This window comes from Canis lupus, chromosome 14 (genome assembly GCF_011100685.1).
Source record: "Canis lupus familiaris isolate Mischka breed German Shepherd chromosome 14, alternate assembly UU_Cfam_GSD_1.0, whole genome shotgun sequence".
Classification (NCBI taxonomy): Eukaryota; Metazoa; Chordata; class Mammalia; order Carnivora; family Canidae; genus Canis; species Canis lupus.
This window is the reverse complement of record NC_049235.1, coordinates 7,564,795-7,581,346: the sequence shown is the minus strand read 5'-3', so window position 1 is coordinate 7,581,346 and position 16,552 is coordinate 7,564,795. Positions and strand designations below refer to the sequence as shown.

General features: G+C 39.4%; 2 protein-coding genes across 3 annotated transcripts in view; one reads left to right on the top strand and one right to left on the bottom strand.

Moving 5' to 3' along the window:
- Window positions 1-805: 805 nt before the first annotated feature.
- The window catches only part of TNPO3 (transportin 3), an 83,425-nt gene continuing 67,678 nt past the window's right edge, over window positions 806-16,552 (bottom strand). For both annotated transcript variants that reach the window (XM_038556558.1, XM_038556559.1), the window contains 5 exons: window positions 16,190-16,346; window positions 14,677-14,844; window positions 9,417-9,529; window positions 2,920-3,011; window positions 806-1,134 (listed from right to left, as the gene is read on the bottom strand). In XM_038556558.1, coding sequence (XP_038412486.1) covers window positions 2,951-3,011; window positions 9,417-9,529; window positions 14,677-14,844; window positions 16,190-16,346 — 499 coding nt within the window. In that variant the 3' untranslated portion in view covers window positions 806-1,134; window positions 2,920-2,950. The remainder of the gene's footprint in view (window positions 1,135-2,919; window positions 3,012-9,416; window positions 9,530-14,676; window positions 14,845-16,189; window positions 16,347-16,552) is intronic.
- Window positions 12,133-12,612, top strand: LOC100685007 (ATP synthase F(0) complex subunit C3, mitochondrial-like). Its single transcript, XM_038556566.1, has one exon. It carries the CDS (start codon window positions 12,145-12,147, stop codon window positions 12,571-12,573), a length of 429 nt encoding a protein of 142 aa, XP_038412494.1. The 5' UTR covers window positions 12,133-12,144; the 3' UTR covers window positions 12,574-12,612.

Below are 16,552 nucleotides of genomic sequence, written 5' to 3'. Positions count from 1 at the left end.
TTTTTTTTTTGTTGCTGTTGATTTGTTCTTGCGATGGCTACAACACCAGACAGAACAGTGCCCTCATAGCTAACACCTGTGCAGGGCTGCAACTCCTTTAAAACATTAAGATCTGCTTTGGGCTTCCCTCTCCCGCCTCACCCCTCAATGAAGTCAAATAATTTCCACATTTTTTTTAGTAAAATACAGTTAGCCCTGTAAACACTTTCCCCCATATGCCCACCCTCTTTTTTGTCCTCTCTCATGTCTGGGGGTGACAAATTAACTAAAAAAAACCCACAAAAATCTTAAAAAAACTAAAACTTAGAATATACATTTGTATCCCACTCACCCTAATTTTGGCTCTTTTCTCCAAGTTTGATGACAATCCAATGGGGATTAGAAATGGATTTAAGAGATTGGATAGGGTCAGGGCTGGGAATATACATGAATTTTGGCCCTGGCAGGTCCTAGTATCACTGATGTGACCATGATATAAAACAAACAGGCTCCTCCTTGTCTGAATAACTCTAGAGGTGGGAAGAAATGCTGGGGAGAGTGGGAGGAAATTTCCACTCATTTTCATTAAAAGAGAGAGGAAAAAGGGAAAGAAGGGTGGGAGAAAGAGGTAAAAACAATAGAAAACCTTAAAAGATGATCCTGACCCTTTTCTTTCAATTGCAGCTATTTAGTCTGAATTCCCATTTTCCCTAAGTAAAGGTTTCTGTTTCACAAAAATTTGTACTTTTATTTTATTGTGTGCACATGCATGTTAGCATGTGTTTAGGTACATGTGTGTGTGCATGTCACTGCTACCAAGTGAACGTTTCAGTTCTGTTTTCAGTTTAGTTTTCCTTTTTTTCCTTTTTTATTTCTTTAAAATTATTTTTCCTTTTGAAACAAGTTCACCAGGAAACCAGCTCCCCTCCCACCACGCCGGACAGGCCCGCAGCCATCTTTTTTTAAACCGCGCTGATTTTCCCTCACACCCCCAAACAGGAACTCCTCAGGATGGCCTCTGAAGGCTGGAGTCTCTTCCTGTCTGGCGGAACGCCGTGGTGGCGGTGAAGGCCCCTCTGCCACAATGGAGGTTTCTGATTGTGGGACACAGTCTGGTTTTTTTTTCTTCCTGTCTTCTAATTAAAAAAGACATTCCTGACAAAAGAGACAAAACAGTCAATAACTGTGGTTCAGGAGATAGGAAAATTTCTACCTTGACTTTATAAGAAGCTTATTATTTGCTCAGGTACCTCACTGGCTTTTGCCATAAGAACTCAGTGAAAAAAAGAAAGTTGGATTTTTTTTTTCTTGTGATTTCAAGAGGGCTACCGCTGTAATGATACTACCTGCAGTCCCCTTCTGAGTGTTGTAAAACTAGGGATGATATGTTGGGGGTAAAGAGTGAGCCAGCAGGTCTAGGCTACCCACCTTAAACCAACCAGAAAATCTCTACTTTAGTCTAAATTCTGGTGTGTTTCATGTAAGAGTTTATGCTGAAGGAAGACTTTGTCTACTAACAAAAGTTTAAAAATCACTGATTTAGTCTGTATCAAAATGGTACTACGTGAAAGTATGAAGTAGAGTGGTTAAAAGTGAGGACTCTACCACCAGAATATCAGTGTTTGAATTGTGGCTCTATCAATTACTCACTGTGAAATCAAATCGTTTAACATGTTGGAACCTCTATTCCCTTGTACCATGGGAACAATAATGGTAACTAAGCCAGAGAACCACCTGAGGATGATCTTAGCACTTAGAACAGTACCTGGCGTGCACACACACACACACACACACACACAGCGCTCCATAAGTGTGAGCTAAGAGCATCCACAGCTGTCCACCAACAAGCCTATGTGTACCAACATTAGCTGTTACTGACACTGCACAACTTGAGGATCCCAAATGATATCACTACTTGCTAAAGAATAAAATTTAGAAATAATTTCTGGCGTGGCAAGGCACTGCTGAAAAGTGCCTTAATCTACTAATACATTTAATGGCCACCAGTGAGGTGCTGCATATCCACTGAGAACTGCCTCCAGGGAGGATAATGTCTAAGACGTCAAAGAGAGGGCATAGGACAAGAGCTGCCTTTCTTCTCTCAGTCAAGAAACTGGTACCCAAATCCCACTACCCACTTCTTTCTTTCCTTAGCTAAGATTCTTGCTTTGCTTTAGAACCAGGAGTCACAGAAGCACATGGAGAAAAACTGATGATGAGGAGCCAAAGATGCTACCTCCTGTCTTGGTCAGAACCTGGCATTTTGGAGTTCACAAACTTAAGAGTGTTAAGAATAAACATCTCTGCTCATTAAATCTGAAAAGTCAGTTTTAGGAGAATGGTGTCAATGTAATTATAGTCAACTTTAGGTCAGCACTGTTTTCACCAAAATAACCAGATTAAAAAAATATTTATTAACGTATATACTTACCAACCTCAAGTGTCTGTAAAGGATGAGAGGAGTAATGTTTTTTTGAGATCTCCTACAATAAGAACTTTCCTATGGGGGTGAAGAAGCAGGTGCTTTTCCAAAAGCACCTGACAAGATCATGGCTGCCTTGACCTAAGCAAATCAGGGTCCTGCTTTTCTTCTCTCTCTCTCTCTCTTTTTTTTTTTTTTAATTTTATTTATTTATTCATGAGACACAGAGACAGAGAGGCAGAGACATAGGCAGAAAGAGAAGCAGGCTCCATGCAGAAAGCCCAATGCGGGACTCAATCCTAGGCTCTGGGATCATGCCCTGAGCCAAAGGCAGATGCTCAACTGCTGAGCCATCCAGGAGTCCTGGGTCCTGCATTTCTTAACCGTTCAGCAGTGTTAAACTGTTAAGTCCTTTCCTAACTAGCTATAGTACAGGTTCCATGATAGGCACTAAAACCTATGCCATCCCCAGGCACTGCTGACAGCCAGGGAAAAAGCCAGGAACTATAACCACTCACCTGGGTGACAGGCACAGTGCAGGAGTGTAAGCTATCGAAACAACCTGGTGAAGTCCCGCAAGGCCCAGCAAACTTGTTTACATTCCTCAGCACTAGAAAAGAAAAAGTAGGTTGGTCCCTGATGAGAAAGATAAAATATGCTCAAAACAACTACAACACCGAGGTCCACTGGGAACTATCCTAGTTGTTTGAAGCTCTCTCCATTGTCTCTGGACTCTGCTTCTGATCTTTCTGTAACTCAAGGGCAAACATTAACTACTGCATGTGAAATAATTATAAGCTGTATCGTCCCTAAAGACTGGCTTTAGACAAAAACTGCCTAGGTTTGAATCTTGGTTCCACCACTCTTGGACGAGTTACTAAGTTGCTTCATTTACCACGTTACCTACCTTATAATGTTTGGAGGACTAAGTCATTCAACACTTGGTTGAAGTCCCTGACATAAATACAAGAAAGCCAGAACCCCCGAATAAAAAAGCAAGCATATTCACCTAAGGCTAATAATTTTAACTCTATGAGCTGAGCTAACTTAGGTATCCTGGTTTCCTCATTCTCTTCCAAAGGCAGATTTTGTTTACAAAGCCCATTCCAGCAACTAAGTCTCTAGCAGTCAGCAATTTTCTAGTTGGACAGGCTGCTCAGGGTTTCCTCCTGTGGGAGGAGAAAGGAGAGGAGAGAGGAAAGGGTTAAGGCATGTAGAAAGTAGGGAGGGAAACAGGACTGGGTCCTCAGATAAGCACTGAGATGGGATTTGAAAAGCCCAATATTCACCTGACCCTATTTCTTCAAAAAGCCTTTGTCCAAAACTGTCCCTGAGAATCCAGTTGATGCCCACTTTGTTCTTTTGTGTCAATCTTCATAATAGGCTTCAGTAAATGGGCATGGAGCTAAGCTAAAAACAGGGGGAAGAGGAAGAACTTCCAAATATGCTCATTCTTCTGTGGCCCTCTCTTTGGTTCTAAAAAAAAACTCAGGACCACAGCCTACTGCCTAGGATTCAATGTTAGAAGAAAGTGCTTTCTCCTTCTCATAATGGTTAAACGGCAGGGGAAAGAACTGATAAGTGGTTCCACAGAAAAGAAGGTGAAAGGAGAACTATCTCCCTTGTGCCTACATCTGGATTTCCCTACCTTTTACAAGGTTGGAAACATTAAGAACCTTGATTCAGACTCCAGGATTTGATTCAACCAAAGATTCTAGAAACTTTCTTCCAGTCTCTCCACCCAAAAAATTTAATGAAAATGATAGTCTTTTGGTTTTATAAAAATTCTGCCATTTGTAAATTTAACATGCTTCAATACAACCATTACCTTCCCTCACTCTATTTCCAAATCAATACTATTAAGGAGGCAGTTGGGTTGGCAAGCACATAATCGCTCATGCTCCCACGGTCACAAAGGAAGAAGATATGCAACCCACGAGAAGTCACTGTGTGGCATGTTATCATAAGGAACTATGACAGTACGAAACAGTTAAATGTGGGGCAACAGTAGAGACTTAAGATTCTTTTGCTGTTCTAATGCCTCACATGTTTTAATTCTACCCTCTTTCTACCCTTGGTTTAATCCAGAAGAGAAATGATAATTCCATCCTTCACCTCTCTTGTGACACAGGAGAAAAAGTGCCAAAGCCAGAATGCAAGTACAGAGAACTGTGTGAGCCAGGGTGAAGGAGGGGTCGGGCAGCATCTTGAGTCAGCTCAGCTCCGCTCCCAGTCCTGTCAGCAACTGCCCTGGTGGGGAGAACCTCAGCCAAATAGTTAATGTGTCCTTGGTGATTAGACCCAGAGAAATGGATTTAAAAATAACAACCAAACTTAAAAGCTACTACTATTTTGTTTTCTGCCTCAGTTCTTCTGGCATTTATTTTCCATTTCATCTCATTTCATTCATTCGTTTAAAATAGGCACTATTTTTCTAAGCTCTATCTTCTGGCTTCTAGTCCCACAATTCTGATCCTTTCACCATACTTCTGAATACTTTTATGGTGCTCGTTCCTCAAGCCCCGTAATCCTAGCAGTGTGCTGAGAAACACAGCCCTTTTCACCTGATGTTCTGGTGGATGACAGAAAGTAACCAAACTCTAACTGATGATCTGAGCAAGAAGATACCCCATACTGGCTTCTAACTCTAGAATCAATGTTTCCTTAATTCAACATCTTCTGACCTTGTGATCCTCATGCCAAGTGTTAAGAGTCAGAGAATAAACATCAACACAGAGAAATGGGAAATGATGGCAGGATTTCTTCCAGTCATAATTAATGGTATCTGGAGAGCAAGAATATTTCAGAATGAAAAACCTCAGCTTTCTTCAAGTTGACCAACCAAAAATGTTAGAGAATTAGTTAATTACCAGTACCATTTGAAAAACAGGCTTGGACTTGCTGAAATGAAACTGAACCAGTTTGCCCTCCCTGTTAGGATGGCAAACAAAGCAACATGTTGAGGCAGGAGTTATAAGACCTTAAAACCAAAAGGGAGACTGAGTCATGCATGGAACAGAAGGTTCAAGAGCAACACACATACTAGAGAAAGAGAATTACTATGAGGTGAGCAATCACAAACCTTCTCTAGCACCTCAACATTACCTCTTCTACTCATTTCCCACGACTGTGTCACAGCCTACTCTAGGAGGAGCAGCAAAACTTGTTCCGCAATGAGAGATCAAGTAGGCCAGGTTGGTAGTGCACCTTATTTCCCCATATCACAAGGCAAAAATCAAAGATATTTTTTTTTGTAGCATTGCATTATTTGGGGTCCTTTCCTGTGTGCCTCAATTTTCCTTAAACAAGGTAATGTCCATGACTTTTCAGATTTATTCTATTGTTCTACCTATCATAGATTAGCCCAGATAAGGGAATACAAGTTTGGTGGAGACCTATTCTAGAATGTGTGGGTGGCTGCCTTAGAGCTGTCAGGAGACATGCTCAAGCTAGCTTTGCAAATGCTTAACAACATTCCTGCAGATTCTGTTCCAAGGAGAAAGTTAACATTCACTGATCACCTACAACATGCCAAATCTTTAGATTTCCACATGGTATCTCATAATAACCCTTTATGAATAAGATAGGTATTATCCTATTTTACAGATGAATAGGCTGAGGTTCAGTAAGTGGCAAGATTCATGCCAACATCCTTGACTCTAAGCCTAGTGGTTTGATGGTTCTCTCCAGGTTCCCATTTGCTTTAAGGAAATTAGAACCAATATGATCTTCCCTTCTATACCACTAGATGGGATAGAGCAAAATAGAAGCAGAAAGAAGCTATACTCTTTCCCCTGAGACTGCTTATGGGTGGAATAGTACTTCCACTGGGAAGATTCATAGTAAAAATAAATAAAATAATTTTGTAAAGTCTTCCCAGTCAATATACACCTACCTAGAAGAGGGGAAATTCCCTTCTGGCAAAATATGTCATGAAGGTAGTCACAAGCCATTTTTTGGTCATGCATGTCATTTGGCCTATGGCCAAAAGTCAGTTACTCCTGGGACATGATGTTAAGCCACTTCTAGTAAGCTACAAAATAGAACGCACAGGCTTTGAATTTTAACAAATTAACAAAATTATTGGTGAAACCCTGGGAGATGAGAAACCCTGGGAGAACCCAAACACTTGCATTTTGGAAAGCAAGATCAAGAAATTAGTCTCAGAAAAGATTAGCTCTTGTACCACCACTTCATAAGTTGTGGTGGGGAGGAACAAACAGATTACTTGCTAAGCACAGAGCCCGATGTGGGGCTCAATTCCAGGACCCCAAGATCATGACCTGAGCCAAAGTCAGACACTTAACTGACTGAGCCACTCAGGCACCCCTCTCCCCCCTTTAAAAAACTAGGTCTGGTTTTAATTACAAAAGTATACCACATGCTCATGAAAAAATGAAAACAATATAGAAAGTTATGAAGTAAAAAGTCTTTTCTCCCTTCTTGGTCCTAGCTATCTTTCCAGAAATTTACTATGGATATATATAGCAGTTTTTAAAAGTGCAAGTTGGTTCCTTTACAACTGGATCAAAAAGAATGTAATACTTAAACTATAAGACACTGCTGAAAGAAATTAAAGACTCCAATAAATACAAAGACATCTCCTTGTTCATAGACTGGAAAACTTAATTTTGTTAGGATGTCAATACTACTCAAAGCAATCTATAGGTTCAATGCAATCCCTATCAAAAATCCTAATGAGGGCAGCCCAGTGGTTTGGTGCCGCCTTCAGCCCGAGGTATGATCCTGGAGACCCCGGATCGAGTCCCACGTTGGGCTCCCTGCATGGAGCCTGCTTCTCTCTCTGCCTGTGTCTCTGCCTTGCGTGCGCGCTCTCTCTCTCTCTCTCTCTCTGTCTGTCATGAATAAATACAATCTTAAAAAAAAATCCTAATGATATTTTTTGTGAAAATAGAAAAATCTATCCTAAAATTCATAGGGAATCCCCAAAGACCCCAAACAACCCTGGACAAAGAACAAAGTTAGGGGTGTCTTATATTTCCCAATTTCAAAATTATTACAAAGCTATAACAACCAAAGCAGTATGGTACTGACATAAGACAGACACAGAGATCAATGGAATAGAACAGAGGGCCCCCAAATAAATCCCTCAATATATGGTCAAATAATTTTCAATAAGGGTGCCAAGACCATTCCATGGGTAAAAGGACAGTGCTGGGAATTCTCTTCAATCCAAAGGAATTGAAAGTAGGGTCTTTTTTTTTTTTAAGGGGGGAGGGGCAGAGAGGAAGAGAGAATCTTAAGGCAGGCTCCATGCCCATCACAGAACTCAATGTGGTGCTTGAGACCATGACCTGAGCTGAAATCAAGAGTTGGACACTTAACTGACTGAGGTTCCAGGTGTCCTGAAAGCAAGAGTCTTAAAGAGATATTTATACACCCATATTCATAGCAGCATTACTTAGAACAGCCAAGAGGTAGAGGCAATCCAAATGTCCATCAACAGATGAATAAATAAATGTGGTATATACAGAAAATGGAATGTCATTCAGCCGTAAAAAGGAAGGAAATTCTGTCACATACTACCAACATGGATGAACCTTGAGAACATTACACTGAGTCACAAAAGTACAAATACTGTATGATTTCACTTATATGAGGTACCTAGAGTAGCTGAATCATAAACAAAGTAGAGTTTATGGTTGCTGGGGACGGGAGGCTAGGAGGAGGGAGAGTTGATGTTTTAGGAGTATAGTTTCGGTTTTATAAGACGAAAAAAATTCCGGACAGTGATTGCACAATGTACTTAACACTCCTGAACAGTATATTTAAGAATGGTTAAAATGATAAATTCTATCTGTATTTCATCACAATTAGAAATTTAAGAAAACCGTCAGTAGAAGCTGGGTTGGTTATATGATACTGTTATTTTTCCCCTCTATAATATACCTTACATATACTTCTGTATCATGACATTCTTGCTCCTTTTTGTTAGTGCCTATTTATTTACATTCTGTTAATCAGTTAACCAATTTCTACTAATGAGCAATTAGAATATTTATAGTGTTTTTCGCTATTACCAACCCTTCTGCAACACTCAATTCTCAGACCTATAAATAATTCCACTACTGTATGACTGTAAGCTAATACCTAAAATCTAGGCAGAATTCTAGAAATACTAGACATATAAAAAGATGTATTGGGGCAAGGTAGCACACAGTTACAAAATACAATTGCTATCAAGAGCCATAAAATCTCATAATCTTGATCCAATGACTGCATTTTAAGGAAAATAGTCAAAAAGAAGGAAAAGGCTAGAGTTTTAATATTACCTGTAATACTGAAAAATAATCTAAATGTATACTAACAGAGGCACCGTCCAGAAATTAAACAACTCCTTTACAGCTATGAAGTAGTAATTAAGACTATGCAGCTACACTTATAATGTTTACTATGTTCACAGTAAAAAAAAATACTCATGTATACTTCTTAACATTTTAACTAAGCTTCAAGCAATTGACTCATGGGCTTAAAGCATCTCAGATATTTCATTTGGCCTGCATGCAATTAGAATTTCAGTATCTTAGGCATAATGAGTATTTTCCAATTCACTTCAGTTTACATCATCTATGTTTTACAACTAATGGTTTGCCTAATTCACATCTATAGTTCTGATCCCTGAATACAGACAAGAACAGAGGACTCCAGAAAGATAAAGATAGATCTTGTGAAGGGTAGTGGTCTGCTGAATGTATTTTTCTCTTGGAAGAAATAATGCTTCCACTTACCCATAAAGATCTTATACCTGTTAATAAGTTTGTACAGTAAAAATGATGCACACCTATACAGCATGGTGATATTTCCCCTCAAATTGGTTTCTAATGTCAATGTGGGCAATTCAACGCTAAACAGACACTGAATTGTGAATTTTAAGGCACACGAGAAACATACTCCTGGGTGTATCTGGTATAAGAAACAAAGATATATTTTTTCTGCACACCATTTCTGTTCACATTAAAACACAACAACAAAAAAAAAACCCCACATCACTCACCTAGTGACTTGTTTGTGGAAATCTGTAAGTTGTTTGTGTGTCACTGTGACCGCTCCCACAGTTGTCTCCTTTGGCAAACCTTTCAAGGAGTTCTCTAACCATCGACAAAAAGTCTGTGCAGAGAAGATGGTTAGAGTTTTAAGAAGAGGCAGGGCTTACTCAACTGGACTCTACAAGTAAATAACACAACCCGCAGGTTTTCCTTAGCAGCAAATTAACAAAAGCACTACTATGTTTAGGTCTTCTAACCCTCTGGGGTTTGGAATGGTCTACAAAGGCAAATCTAGATTTCACTTCAAAGGTGCAGCAGGCCATCATTTCAAAAGCACTTCTCTACCTTAGAAATGAAGTCTCTTCTGGATGAGACTATTGTTCTGTTCCTATCATTAAACTTCTGTAATATTTCAAAAATTAAACAGCTGCCAGAAAACTCGAGTACAATGATCAAAGGCAACTTACAGCAAAAGTTCAGTACCACAAAGAGCAAGGACAAAAAGTATAGTAAGTAAACATGTCAAAGAATATACATATAATACGAATCCAGAGTCTAAAGGATTTTAAGGTCAACTATTCAGTCAACTCCTTTGTGGTACCTGCCTTTTCTCTGGGCCAGAAAATTTTATTGCTCACTCTGGTTGCTATCTATCTATCTATTTTAAAGTTTTTAGAGGTTTTTTAAAATTAATTAATTAATTAATTAATTTATGATAGTCACAGAGAGAGAGAGAGAGAGAGAGAGAGAGGCAGAGACACAGGCAGAGGGAGAAGCAGGCTCCATGCACCGGGAGCCCGATGTGGGATTCGATCCCGGGTCTCCAGGATCGTGCCCTGGGCCAAAGGCAGGCGCCAAACCGCTGCGCCACCCAGGGATCCCTCTGTTTGCTATTTAAAAGAATATTATTGGGGTGCCTGGTGGCTCAGTGGGTTGAGCATCCCAACTCTCTGTTTTGGTTCAGGTCATGATCTGATGGATTATGGGGTCGAGCCCCATGTCGGGTTCCAACGCTAAACAGGTCATCAGCTTGGGATTCTCTTTCTCCCTCTGTCCCTACCCCAACTCACAGACTCTCTCACTCTCAAAGAAATACAACTTTTAAAAAAATGTTGTAAAAGAATATTTTTTATATCTGAGCACAGTCTCTCTCTTTTTTTTTTTTTTTACAGTCTCTCTCTTTATACCTTTCATATGCAGAAAAACTGTCTACCCCTACCCTTCTTACTTCCTTCCTCTTCAAACTAAAAAATCAAATTCTAGAGACTTCCTCTGGGTTATTTTCAGTTGAATTGTTCTTTTCTGAGTTAGCTCTAATTTTCTACACCTTTTTCTTTAAGATTTTATTTATTTTATTTATTTATTCATGACAGACACACAGAGAGAGAGGCAGAGATAGGCAGAGGGAGAAGCAGGCTCCATGCAGGGAGCCCAATGTAGGACCCGATCCCCAGACTCCAGGATCACGCCCTGGGCCAAAGGCAGGCGCTAAACTGCTAGACCACCCAGGAGTCCCTTCTACACCTTTTTTCTTTTTTAACACCTTTCTTAAGTAGGGTGTATATTTTGGTCATAGTTTTCAGCAGTAAAATAACCTTTTATAACTATATTTTTTTACATTATATATTCCATTATGTTAATTTATGGTAACAGACTGGAGCAAAAGTAAATATTCCATTACAATGTTTAAGAAGTACTGCATAATTCTCCAAGTGTTACTCCCAAAGAAGACAATACTACTAAGATAAAAACAAGCAGGGGCAAGAAATTCTGGAAGAACCATTAATTGATAAAGTTTTGGAATCCAAAAACAGCCTGTGAATTTACAAGATAGCCCCAAATGGAACAATCAGAAATGAAACTAAAAAGCAAAACTAATCAGCTAGCACACAATGGGTCTAATCATCTACCAGTAAAGGAATCTGAGAAATCTGGTTGAAAACACTGAGTAAATGGCTACAGATGGGTATCCAACAAAGAAAGAGAGGAAGAGAGGTAAGGGTTTAATAGTATATTCAAGTCACGTGATGAAGATGATACACCATCTTCTATTGAAGAATCTGTGTGCTGAATTTTGAAAATGGTACGATTAAGAAAGTGCTCAATGCAAATTTTCTTTGGACTTACATCCTTAGAGAATTTCAATCAGTTTACAGGGTATGGACAACCCAAATTTATGTAAGAGTTCCTTTACAAAAACTTAGCTGTAAGTTGATGTTTATAGAAAACAATCTTTTTAAATTGCTTGACCACCATTCTGTGGTTATCTATATAGTAAACTCTTATGAGCCCATGGCTATTTCATTTCTGTTCCTGCCTAAATGTGTGGTTCTAATTTTCTTCTTCTGTTAGCACTTAACCATAGATTTACAAATCCAGAATGTTTTCGTTTTTATTTTTTTAAAAATATTTTTAAAAATCCATTTATTTGGGGGGGGGGGACGGGGGACGGAGAATACAAGCAGAGGGGAGGACCAGAGGGAGAGGGAGAAAAAGACTCCTGAGTACGGAGTCCCACATGGGACTCGAGCCTAGGACCCTGAGATCATTACCTGAGTTTAAGGGAGCTGCCTAAGTCACCCACGGGCCCCAAGAATGTTTTTATAAAGTTAGGTTTAGTGCCACTCTTTTGACCTATGCTGCCCTGTCTGCTGCCTCTGGGGAAGAAGGGAAGCAGGAGAGGAGCTCGCGTCGGCCGTCACCCAGGTCCTCCAGCCACGCCGTTCCAAAGAGTGTATGATGTTTGCCTGCGCCAAGCTCGCTTGCATCCCTGTTCTGATCCGAGCTGGATCCAGAGTTGCATACAGACCAATTTCTGCATCATTGTTATATCGACCAGAGGCTAGGACTGGAGAGCACTCTACAGTATTTAATCGGGCCCAGAATGGTGTGCCTCAGCTAATCCAAAGGGAGTTTCCAACCAGTGCAATCAGGAGAGACATTGATACTGCTGCCAAATTTATTGGTGCAGGTGCTGCAACAGTGGGAGTGGCTGGTTCTGGTGCTGGTATTGGAACAGTCTTTGGCAGCTTTATCACTGGTTATGCCAGAAACCCTTTGCTGAAGCAGCAGCAGTTTTCATATGCTATCCTGGGATTTGCCTTGTCTGAAGCTCTGGGTCTCTTTTGTTTGATGGTTGCTTTCTTGATTTTGTTTGCTATGTAACAGAAATTACTGCTTGAAATGTTGGCATTCATATTAATTACAGATGTAATTCTGTGTACCTTACTGTGACTCCATAAACTGTACTATTGGTGTCGTGGAAATGTACATTTCCAAGGTCATTTCATTAAAGATGAAAACTTTAAAAAAATAAAGTCAAATTTACATAGTAAGTTTTCTGTTACCTGGGAACCAAGTATATTTGTAAAAAAAAAAAAAAAAAAAAAAGTAACAGTATGGAAATTTCACTTCTCATGTCAAGGACTTTTGGAATTAAACTTGGTCCTGAGGGGTTCACAGAGTACTTTCTTTAGGAAAACACAAAAATATAGCCATATTAGATTGAAATAGAACATAATGAACTACTAGCAATAGGAACTATAGACACTATTCATTCCTGAAGCATTTGAGCTTACATGGAAGAAGTGCAGAGCTATCTGATGAAACTAGAGTCACATAGAAGTCTCAAGAGTTTGATATATCAAGAATTGGGGGTGCCTGGGTGGCGCAGCTGGTTAAGTGTCCAACTCTTGGTTCAGCTCAGGTCATGATCTCATGGTCATGAGATCGAGCTCTGTGTTGGGCTCCACGCTCCGCATGGAGTTTGCTCGAGATTCTCCCTTCTGCTGCTGCTGCTCCCATTTCTGCTCTCTCTCAAACAAATAATTAAGTCTTAAATCAAGTAAAGCATATACTCACTTGGACAACATACACTGATCACTAAATTTTGGAGATAAATACACAAATCCAAGGCAGAACCTTTGGCTCAGTAACATCTGTTTTGTGAAACTGCTGAAGTTGAAGCTAACAACTATTATCAGTGATACAAAGCAGGAAACAACATTAAGGTGCATGTGGACTTAAAAGTTACAATAAACTTGTGCATCTGGATTTTTCTGTAGTTCTGGAAGACAGTTCACTTTAACTGAAGCAACTGTGTACTTTTCTGAACTGCTTTTATATTAATATTAAAAATTATAAATCCTATTTAAAAATCATGTACAGGCTATATATACTTTACCACTATGCTCAAAACTTTCATGCAGTACATATAACCTGATTTATGATCATGTGGCCCAGTAATGAAATTACTGGATAACCTAACAAAAACTTCCTTGCTCAGGTGATAAATGACCTGGATCAAGAACTGAAACATCAGGGGTGCCTGGGTGGCTTAGTGGGTTAAACATCTGCCTTCAGCTTGAGTCATGATCCCAGGGTCCTGGAATCGAGCCCTGCATTGGGTTCCCTGCTAAGTTTCTCCTTCCTCCTGCACTAGGCTCCCTGTTTCTTGCTTCTTCTTCTCCCTCTGCCTCTCCCCCCACTGCTTGTGCTCTCCCTCTCTCTCTCAAATAAATTAATTAAAAATAAAATAAAAAATAAAATAAAAAAAATAAAATAACTGAAACAAGATGCAAATTAACCCAAAGGAGAAAAAAAATCCAAGAGTATGTTGTGAGCTAATTTTCTGCTTCTATATCCCCAAATGCCCTGGCTAGATTTATTAGCATGGAAAACCATACAGTGCTATCTAAGGAGCTTGAAGTAAATTTACTTCTTGAATATATCCATCTGTATCATTATATAACTGATATATGGGCATCTCTTCACACAAGTGAACAAATTTCTCACTGGCCAGCCACAGAACTGAATTTAATGCTTAGTATTCACTTCAGGTAATATAAACCCTGTTGACAGTGAAACCAACATGTTTCAGAAACCTAATAATGAATCACTGGCCTTCTGTAGGCCCCATCATCTATTAATTAAACTTAGCAATATGCCTAGAATAGGTTCCATGGATATATAATAGAGCTGTTTCCTTTTTTTTTTTTTTTTTAAATTTTTATTTATTTATGATAGTCACACAGAGAGAGAGAGAGAGGCAGAGACATAGGCAGAGAGAGAAGCAGGCTCCATGCACCGGGAGCCTGATGTGGGATTCGATCCCGGGTCTCCAGGATCGCGCCCTGGGCCAAAGGCAGGCGCCAAACTGCTGCGCCACCCAGGGATCCCCATAATAGAGCTATTTTCAAAGTTATAATCGGCCTCCAGGAACTAAAGTTTAGGACTGTGAGAATGGGTTCTTCATGAAAATGATCTTACCGGTCTGTCAACCTGCATGATCTCCCAGAGTACTTCAGCCACATCTGGTAGGGTATAGGGGGGCAGACAAAAGCAGCATGTGTGGAGCAGCTGGCTTACAAGCTGCTGTCCAAGCTGGTTCATCACTTGTCCAATCAGTTCTTTCCGTAATTCAAAATCTTCTTCATGCTATAAGGAAACAGAGTAAAAATAAGCTCTAATTTCAAATCTCCACTCTAATAGTAATTCCTCTTTCCTAGAGAAGGAAATGTATATATAACAGCTAGATTCACAGATGCCACTAAAATGTTCTGTCATTAGGAAGAAAATATTAAGAGTTTAGTATCAAGGAAATGGGCATGAAATCAGCTGAGACTAACTTTAACCCTTAGATTTTTCATGAACAGAAAGCAGAAGAGAAACAATGATTAATGGTTATAGGTAGCAATTTTAATTCTTTTTCTGTGAAAAATAGTGTCTATTTCCTTTTTAAAAACCAACTGATGGGCAGCCCCGGTGGCTCAGAGGTTTAGCGCCGCCTTCAGCCCAGGGCCTGATCCTGGAGACCCGGGATCGAGTTCCACATCGGGCTCTCTGCGTGTAGCCTGCTTCTCCCTCTGCCTGTGCCTCTGCCTCTGTCTCTCTGTCTCTCTCATGAATAAATAAATAAAATCTTAAAAAAATAAAATAAAACCAACTGAAAAATCAAAGACTTCTCTCAGATACCTAATCTTTTCTATCAAAAAAACCCTTATTTTCTTCCTTTCTATAGTCTTGAATATACATATACTTCTAATATCTTTAAAAAATTTTTTTTTATAAATTGCTTTTCACATAGTTTTCTTCTTTTTCTTTTACTACCAAACTTGTTAAATAATTAGCCCATTCATGTAATTGCTTTTCTTTTTCTTTTTATTTTTTTGTAATTGCTTATTTCTTTACTGTTCTGTTACCTTCAATTCTATTCCACATTTAGCCAAATCTACCTTTGAAAATTTTGTGAGCCATTATATACTCCAGCCAAACAGGTCTTTTGATTGTCTAACATACTTAGTACTATCCTGACTTTCTCTGGCTATATTAATGCCCCAATTAAGACTACCCTCCCCCTCTCTAATCCATCCAAATTCTATCTATATCTGATGGTTGCACTGAGGTCCTGCTTCTTCCAGAAACTAATCCCAACCCACTTCTGACCAAAGAGCTTTCCCTCCTCTGATCTCACGGTAATCATGACTTTTATCAGTCATCTGGCAATCAAATACTGCTTTTCTTTTGTTATTTAAATCTATATATTTATTTATCTCTTCAGCCAAACCTAAATAACATGGAGGTAGAAATATTTTTAGACTGTTTTATGTAGCTTACAGCACTTAGTAGAGTCTATCTTAAATCTAATAATGTTTTGGCTAGTGAATGGTATGTACCTACCAATACATATCAAATAAGGAGAATCTGGTTTTCCCCTAAGAAATGAAGAAGAGATATAAAAAAGGCGGTGAGCTGCAAAATAAAGTACAACGTTTATACTTACATCATTGGCTACCCCTGTATGGATAAGGTCTCGTAGGAACCTCATGACACTGCAATTGGCATCCCGGTGGTCCAGGGTAGTAGAAGCAATGGCCCACTGTAAGATAGGGATGACCACTTGGCTTCTCAGCAAGGTAACAGGGCTACGCTGAATAAACCTGGTGTAGAAAGATAGGGTAGGTATAAATGACAGGATTAGGCTCTACAAGCAACCAGAGTAAAAGGCAAAACTATGAATACAGACAGTAAATAGATCAGTGGTTGCTAGCCATCAAAGGGTAAGGGAGGACTCAACAGGTGGAACACAGTGATTTTCAGGATATTAAAACTATTCCATATGATAATGGTAGATACATGTCATTAT

Bases quoted from the DNA above. Each gene is read 5' to 3' on its own strand.
- LOC100685007 (XM_038556566.1), top strand. From the start codon at position 12,145: ATGATGTTTGCCTGCGCCAAGCTCGCTTGCATCCCTGTTCTGATCCGA.